This window comes from Mandrillus leucophaeus, unplaced genomic scaffold, assembly GCF_000951045.1.
Source record: "Mandrillus leucophaeus isolate KB7577 unplaced genomic scaffold, Mleu.le_1.0 Scaffold22, whole genome shotgun sequence".
NCBI classification, from domain to species: Eukaryota; Metazoa; Chordata; class Mammalia; order Primates; family Cercopithecidae; genus Mandrillus; species Mandrillus leucophaeus.
The window spans coordinates 3733312-3741347 of record NW_012102254.1 but is presented as its reverse complement, the minus strand read 5'-3'; the positions used below and the strand labels follow the sequence as shown (position 1 = coordinate 3741347).

Genomic DNA, 8036 nt, shown 5'->3' with positions numbered 1-8036 from the left:
AGGGGTTTCAGACGTGACGGGCAGGGAGTCTCTGCTCAGAAGCCAAACTGGAGGTGACGGCAAGCCGAGCCCCCATCCCTGCCCAAGACCATCCCCTGCAGGACAGGCCTGATGGGCGAGTGGTGGGGCAGGGCACGCCTCAGTCAGAGTCACAGGCCTTTTGTTCGGTGGCAGCATCCACTGCAGAGGCTAGGCTGTCGTCCTGGCCTTTCAGCCTTTCACCTGGGATGGATGGCAGACAGAAGGAGTGGGAAGGGTTCCTGTGCTTGGGCCACCATCCAGTGGGTAGGACCCCACCTTCCCAGGTACTGCACTTACGGATCAGCTCCGCAATGGCCCTCTGAGTCCGCTTTTTTAGTTTCTCCAGCTTCTTGGCCACATCTCTCTTGAGGTCCCTGGAGCAGGGAGGCAGGGAGAAGCAGGAAGGTGAAGGTCGGCCTGATGTGGCCTTGGACCCCCTCCCCTCTTGCAGCCCTCTGGCATAGGAGTCATGCTCAGTTGCTTGAGGGGGCTGCCCTGGGGAAGAGGCCAGGACATTCCCCTTCTGCACCCTCTGAAACCCAGCACGAACCATTATTTCCTGTCCCACTGAGGCAGGGGGACTAGTACCACAAACCCACCCAACGCAAGGGACTGAGCTAAGACATGCAAAAGTGGATGGTTTCTCAGGGAGCCTCTCTTGCTCTGCTCCTCCGGTCACCATCAGGGAGTGACTTGCTCCCGTCCACTGTGGGCCCTGCTCCTCCTCCAGCCACAGGCCCAGCCCCTCCACTGTGGGCATCTGGAAGTGCACAAGCACTCAGTCCATTCTCTCTGGCTCTGGGATTCCCAGGACATATGCCCCATGCTTTTGTTTCATCAAATGAAAATACCCTCAGCTGGTGTGAAGTGGACCCAGAATCAGACGACAGGGATACAGCCCTACCTCCGGCTCAAGATGAAGACAGACACAAGCCTCCCGGCCCACAGCACCCTCTCTCCCACTCTCTCTCTGCCTAGCAAGAAGGATGATGACCTTCATTTCAGAGAGGAGGAAACCAGGGCCAGAGGGAACAAACTATGGTGGTAGAACAGGAACAGAAAACTGTGTCTGCCCTTCCGTCCACCCCTGGCCCCCAAGGACAGCGGTTGGGTTCACTCAAATGGGAGCTCTGGAGCAGATAGGCTCTCAACCTCTCAGGAGGGCCTTCATGAGGGGCCTGCTGCTCCCCGCACCTGAGCCCCTCTCCATCACTCCCCTCTCATCCCGCCACTTACGTCCTCCTCAGCACTGGTTTCCAACAGTAGCTACCTTGTGCAACTCTATGTCTGTACTGCCAGTCTCTGCACTGTAAGGGCAGGAAGGGCCAAGCCCCTGGCCCATGCTGGCACCAAGAGCCCCTGAGTCAGCCTGCACCAGCCCCACACGAGTAACACTCACCAGTCAGGCTTCCGAGGAGCGAGGTTGGCCAGGTCCTGGGAAGGGAGGAGACACATATCAGGGTGGAGGGGCCGCCCCAGGGAAGGGGGAAGGCAGGCTCGGGAAGGAGGGAAATGGGAGAAAGAGAAGGAGGAAGGAGAGGGATGAGGGCAAAGAGGCAGGTGGGAAGGGAATAGAAGTGATGAGAAGGAATGAGGGGCAGAGGGAGAGCAGGTGGCAAAGAGAAACAGGACACACAGAAGCAGTGAGGATGCCAGGGCAGCCCAGGCACTTACCACCTCCTCAATGACAGGCTCAGGCTTGGCGGCCTCCAGCTGCTCCTTCACCTTCTCCTCCACTAGAGGGTGCAATAAAACAGAGAAGGCCTGTGGGAAAGGCGCTGCTGCTCTGCAGGGACACTGCCTACTGTGGCCCGCAGTGAGACAGGACCCCAGGCTTCCTTGCACCCACTTCTCTGTGGTCCCCAATCAGCCAGAGGTGAAGACCCTGCAAAGGCAGCTCTGGAGGGGGGGCCTGGGTTTTCCAGGATGAAGCAGTCTCCACAGGCCAAGAATGGGACAGCAGGAGGCAGCCAGCCACAGTCAGTCAGGAAGCACGGATGCTGACAGTAACTACGAGACCAGAGAGCTGCCTGGATACATACAAAGTGAGGACTGGCTTCTCACATAATCCTAGGGCTACTGGGCTCTGAGGATGTCCTCTGGGTCCCAGCCTAGCCAGAGCCACAGGTGGCTTTTCCTCCATCCCACCTCAGGTGTATGCTCCCAAGACCAGGACAGAGGCACCTTCCAGCTCCTCCAAGCTGCTGCCAGAATAGCGAGCCTCTGAGCAATCTGACTAGAAGGCTCCTGCCCCTCGGGGACAAATGGCAGAAGCACTAACAACTCTGGGCTCTGTGGGCTTCCTCCAACCCCTGGCACTCAGTGGGCCCATGAGTGCCCTCCTGCTCTGCCTCACCTCCCTCCAGAAACAGATGAGAGTTGAGGGCTGCCCCTGACCTGGGCAGTTCCTCACCTCTCCTCTGTCCTGCCTACTGACCCCCACTGCACCATTACCCTACCAGGTGGGGCCCAGACTACAGAGCAAATCATGGGGAAATGTGTGGATTTCAGGGATGAAGGAGGTGGGGAAGCAGACTGGGATGTGGCCAAGCGGAAACACTTTACTTTTTCCCAAGATAAATGTATTTATTCACTTGTTACTTATGCAATTGAAAGAAAGATGATAACAAGGCCAGGAGTGGAGGCTCACACCTGGAATCCCAAAACTCTGGGACGCCGAGGCGGGTAGATCACCTGAGGTCAGAAGTTCAAGACCAGCCTGGCCAACATGGTGAAATCCTGTCTCTACTAAAAACACAAAAATTAGCCAGGCACAGTGGCACACACCTGTAATCCCAGCTACTCAGGAGGCTGAGGTTACAGTGAGCCGCGATTATGCCACTGCACTCCAGCCTAGGTGATAGAGCGAGACTCCGTCTCAAAAAAAAAAAAAAAAAAAAAAGGCAACAAACATAAAGAATTAAAATAGGGACTCTCCAGGGCAAGGGCCCAGGGATCCGGAGGACTAAGAAACTTCCTGGCATGAGTGGTGTGGACGGCCAGAAGCTCCTAGTGGCTGTGCTGCTCCCACACCATGGCAAGAGACTAGGCAAGCCCTGGGCCAGGCCCTCTCCCCTGCCTCGGTGCTCCACATTGCCGGTCCACTGCTGTGCGTGGCTGAATGACTGGCCCCTGTCTCTGACCCACCCAGGCCCCACAGGACCCATCACCTAACCTGCTGCCCAAGGGCCCCATGACCACGTCCACTTCTCAGCCCAGGAGTCCTCTGAGAGGATGTGGCCTTTTTCTTTTTCTTTTTTTTTTTTTTGAGACGGAGTCTCGCTCTGTCGCCCAGGCGGGAGTGCAGTGGCCGGATCTCAGCTCACTGCAAGCTCCGCCTCCCGGGTTTACGCCATTCTCCTGCCTCAGCCTCCCGAGTAGCTGGGACTACAGGCGCCCGCCACCTCGCCCGGCTAGTTTTTTGTATTTTTTTTAGTAGAGACGGGGTTTCACCGTGCTAGCCAGGATGGTCTCGATCTCCTGACCTCGTGATCCGCCCGTCTCGGCCTCCCAAAGTGCTGGGATTACAGGCTTGAGCCACCGCGCCCGGCCCCGATGTGGCCTTTTTCAAACCCCACTCAGATCCCGGGGAGGCCACAGTCTCAGGCGGGTGTGAGCAGGACTGAGAAGGCACAAGAGGCCTCTTCAGCGCCCCGACAGCCTCTGCTGCCACCGACGGCCGACTGTGCGCATCTGCCATGAGATGGTAACAAAGGGTCCTGCCTGAAAGCCCAACTCCTGTCCCGGTACTGCTGGTTATTCTCAGAGAGCAAAGCCTGCTGAGGTGCAGGGTGGCTGACAGTGCCAGGAAGCAGAGGTGGAGAGGGGCAGCCTGCTTACCTGCAACCGGTTTGGCCTGGGGCACCCTCCTCTTCTTCAGGTCCTCATCCTCCGGGACATAGTTTCGCAGCCTAAGTTCCCTGCAAGGACAGAGAGAACAAGCAGAGACGAAGTCAGTGTGTGACATGGTCTCATTCATTCATTCATACAACTTGCATAGCCCATGACTTCCCAACTTTCCTCTGCGCTCTCTGGAGATGGCCTGGTGAGGAGGAAAAGCACAGAATGAAGCGTCATCAGTCAGGCCACTTGGCACTGTCCCCTGCCACTTAGCGGGACTGGCTGCCCTCCAGAGGCCCTGTCTACTCTGCTGGAGTATGGTTCTCTTCTAGAGTTGGGCCAAGGACGCCTAGGGAGCATTCACAGGGTGTCTCTCCTGGATCATCCCCATTTAACAGCTAAGGGGATTGGAGGTCAGAGAGACCATACCCTTTTCACAGGATCACACAGCAGTGGCTGCACATCTGAGCTCAAGGCAAGGTATGCCTCCCAGCCAGGGCTAAATAAAGCTCCTGGACTGAGTGATTCCTAAAAGAGAATGCCAGTGGTCAACCACAAGTTCCCCAAGTCTGGTCCCTCTTCAGAGCCTTCCTGCCCTGGGGCTCATGCCACGGAGTACACCTCAACTACTTAGAGAGAAACATCTGGGTGTGCTGGGCCAGGGGCAAGTGGCAGTGAGTGAGGAGTGACGTGTGGACAGACAAGCAGGTGCTGGTGGGCTCCAGAGGGGCGCAGCTGCCTACAAGCCATGGGAACATGGAGGGGAGGCACTCCAGGAGGTGGCAGCGCCTAGGCCTGCAGATGACGTGGACAGGGTCAAGGCACAAAGCACACGAGAGGCTGACTCGGCTCCAAGACTGCTGAGAGTGGCCCGTGAGGGCTGGGAAAACAGGCATGACCGTGTGCAAGGCTGGGAAGGCCACAGTCCACCAGGACAGCAGTGAGAAATGCACAGCCCCCAAGGCCTCCATGAAGACAGAGGAGCCACAAGGGACCAGAATCGCCTGGGGGGAGCTGTGGCTAATTACTATGTTTTTATTTTCTTCTTGCCTCAGTCTTTTCAGGCAGGGGTGGCTGAACCAAGAACTCACTGGGGTCCTCTCTGGCTCAGGGGCTCAACAAATCCTGGACCCCCACACACAGAAGCAGGCTCCCAGGAAGAGGTGTCCCTGGTAACTCCACAGGGCAGCAGGACGAGAGGTCCTGGGGGGCTGCTGGGTCTAAGAAAGGCAAGGCAGAGGCAGTGGGACAGACCCCTAGCCCCAGGGGATGCAAGAGTGGCCCCTCAGATGCTGGCCAACGGAGACTAGGCCGCGGGTCCTCCTCCCTCCCCGGTACCTCTTTCAGTTCTTGACCGTTGGTCCCTCAGAAAAGTTCTGGGCCTCTAAGGCAGGAAACAATTTCCCAACAAGCCTCCCATAGTCCGCCATCTTCAAAGCCCTCTGTCTGGACCAGGTAAAAGTGCTGCTGACTTTCTCAGGACCTGCGAAAGTAAGCTTTCCCAGAGGCAGGGGTGTCTGTGGCCACACAGCTAGCAAGCGGCAGTGCTTTGGAGTCAGGGGCTTTCAGATGCCATTCACTCTCCTATTCAAGGGCTCCACCTGCTTCCTGCCCCCAGCTTACTTACCATCTCCTTCCCTCCTGCCAGGGCCCCTGGGCCTGGAGCCTTGGGGCTGGGCTGAACCACTGGGTGATGGGGGAGATGGGGCAGTGCCAACATCGCCTGTGTGGAGGAAGCCCACCTGCACTCCGAGAGCCTGCTTCCTCTAAGGTGCGGAGATACCCCACCCCGTCCCCCATCCTTGAACGCCTGCCTAAGGCCTGGGGGTACATGTCAGGTCACTGAGGTACAGGGAGACAAAGTGGGGCATGACTGGGTGCAAAGGCTTTTGTTCACAACAGGGTGGGGAGAAATGAGGAAGAGAAACTGGGTGTGGGAAGAAAACTGCAGGGATTAGTAAGAAGAAAAACTGTCACTTTCAGAAACTGTCTCCAGGGTTCTGTGAGAAACTGACAGGAGAGAGGAGAGGCCAGAGGGAACTTGACCCAGAACTCAGAGCAGCAACCCGCACCCTGCCTCCAGCCCCGCCCACTGCCCAGGCTTCAGAAGGCCAACTGGAGGAGTGAACCACAAGCAAGAGCTGGAAGCAGAGCCTTGTGCCCACTGTGCCCTGCCACCCCCAGAGTGGAGCACTGGCCAAGCAGCCAAGAATACCCAGATCTCAACCACTAGGGGAAGGTCTCATTCTGGGCCTCAGTTTCCACATTTAAAAACATTAAGGTTGCGCTGGGTGCATCCAGCTCTATTGAGCTGAGTCCACACCCTCCCCAGACTCACTCTTGCAGAGCTAATCTGACGTGCAGCCACTGTTGTGCGATCGCGTGAAAATGGTGCAGTCTCTCTGACCTCCAGTCCCCTTAGCTTGGAGAGCTAAGAGACTTCCCCTCCCTAATGCCCACTTAACTGCCCATCCCTGGAATTCCACCGCTACCAAAGGGCAGGAGTCTCTGGGAGAGTCAAGGAGCATGGGGGGTTCAGCTTGGGGACCTGGTCTTTCCAACACAGGTTAATAAACCTGACAGCAAACACATTTTTAAAAATCTATTTCAGCCAGGCGCGGTGGTTCACGCCTGTAATCCGAGAGCTTTGGGAGGCTGAGGCAGGTAGATCACTTTAGGTCAGGAGTTTGAGCCCAGCCTGGCCAACATGGCTAAACCCAGTCTCTACTAAAAATATAAAAATTAGCTGGATGTGGTGCCACATGCCTGTAATCTCAGATATTCAGGAGGCTGAGGCAGGAGGATCGTTTGAACCCAGGAAGTGGAGGTTGCAGTGAGCTGAGATCACACCATTGCACTCCAGCCTAGGCTGCAGACTATCTCAAAAAAAATAAAAATAGAAAATATATATATATATTTAATTGGCTTTAGAGAAGTACCAAGACAACAAGGATTTCAGGGGCTGCAATCACGGAGATAAGGCAAGTAAAACAAAGTGAGCCTGACATCACGTCCCTCTTTCCCTTTAAAGCATGTCTATTTACATGCAGCAGCTGAAAAGCTAAGAGACTGAGCAGAGCTTCCCATTAGGTTGGTGCAAACATAACTGTGGTTTTTGCCATTGAACATAGTGGCAGAAACCACAACTACTTTTGCACCAACCTCATATAATCTCATGGGCCTGGAGAGATTAAAAAAAACAAAAACGTGTGTTTAGGCAGAAACTAAAACAGACTGCTGACTTCTCAACTGAAACTATGGAAACCGTAAGACAACGAAATGGTATCTCAGAAATGTGGACAAAATAAATGTCACACAAAATTCTAAATCTAGTTAAGAACCCTTCAAGAGAAAGACTTTTTCAGACAAAGAACGGTTAGGAGAATTAGTTATCAGTGAATCTGTTATTCAAGAAATACTAAAAGCAATACTTTAGGCTAGAGGAAAATGATCTCAGACGGAAACATGGAATTGCAGGGAAAAAATAAAATGCCTCAGAAAGCGTAAATACAATGGCTTGTGCCTGTAATCCCAGCTACTTGAGAGGCTCAGGCAAGAGGATTGCTTGAGCCAGGCGTTCAAGGCTGCACAGAGCTATGATTACACTACTGCACTCCAGCCTGGGTGACAAAGCAAGACCCTATCTCAAAAAAAAAAAGCAGGGGGAAAACGGGTAAATACGTAGGTAGATTTAAATGAATATTGATTGTATAAAAGAGTAACAGTGACTTACAGTATTTAAAATGTAGCAACAATAGTATAAAAGAAAGAGTGGCAAATAGCCTTAAAGTGTTCTAAGGTCCTAAGCACTGTAGAGGAAATGGTAAACATGCTACTATTTTCTATTAGACTATGATAAGTCAAGGATTTTTGTTGTTATGCCTGTGGAAATTACTAAAAGAAAGGGAAAACAGTATACAATTAACAAGTTAACAGAAGAAGAAAGTGGAATGATTAAAAACAAAAAGAGACAAGAACGGAGATAAAAAAGGAAAGTCAAGAAACAAATAGTAGGACAACAGGTTCACACACAAAGCAGGCCCAGGCTGCCATCCTAGGGGCTCCCATAGCCTTACAGTGTCCAGGGCCGCCACAGCTCTTAGAGACTGGGCAGGGTGTGACGAGATGGTGCCAGCCAGACCAGTAGGGCAGGCCAACACCTAACACCTTGTCAG

At 54.0% G+C, this 8036-nt stretch overlaps 1 protein-coding gene across 3 annotated transcripts in view; it reads right to left on the bottom strand.

The window, feature by feature from the left end:
- The window catches only part of CCDC12 (coiled-coil domain containing 12), a 62876-nt gene that overhangs the window by 1351 nt on the left and 53489 nt on the right, over nucleotides 1-8036 (bottom strand). For 2 of the 3 annotated variants that reach the window (XM_011981045.1, XM_011981047.1), the window contains 5 exons: nucleotides 3862-3941; nucleotides 1696-1757; nucleotides 1421-1455; nucleotides 319-395; nucleotides 2-222 (listed from right to left, as the gene is read on the bottom strand). In XM_011981045.1, the coding sequence (XP_011836435.1) occupies nucleotides 140-222; nucleotides 319-395; nucleotides 1421-1455; nucleotides 1696-1757; nucleotides 3862-3941 (337 nt within the window). In that variant the 3' untranslated portion in view covers nucleotides 2-139. Of the gene's footprint in view, nucleotide 1; nucleotides 223-318; nucleotides 396-1420; nucleotides 1456-1695; nucleotides 1758-3861; nucleotides 3942-8036 lie in introns of those variants that run through there. The other variant, XM_011981046.1, reaches the window with a different exon arrangement.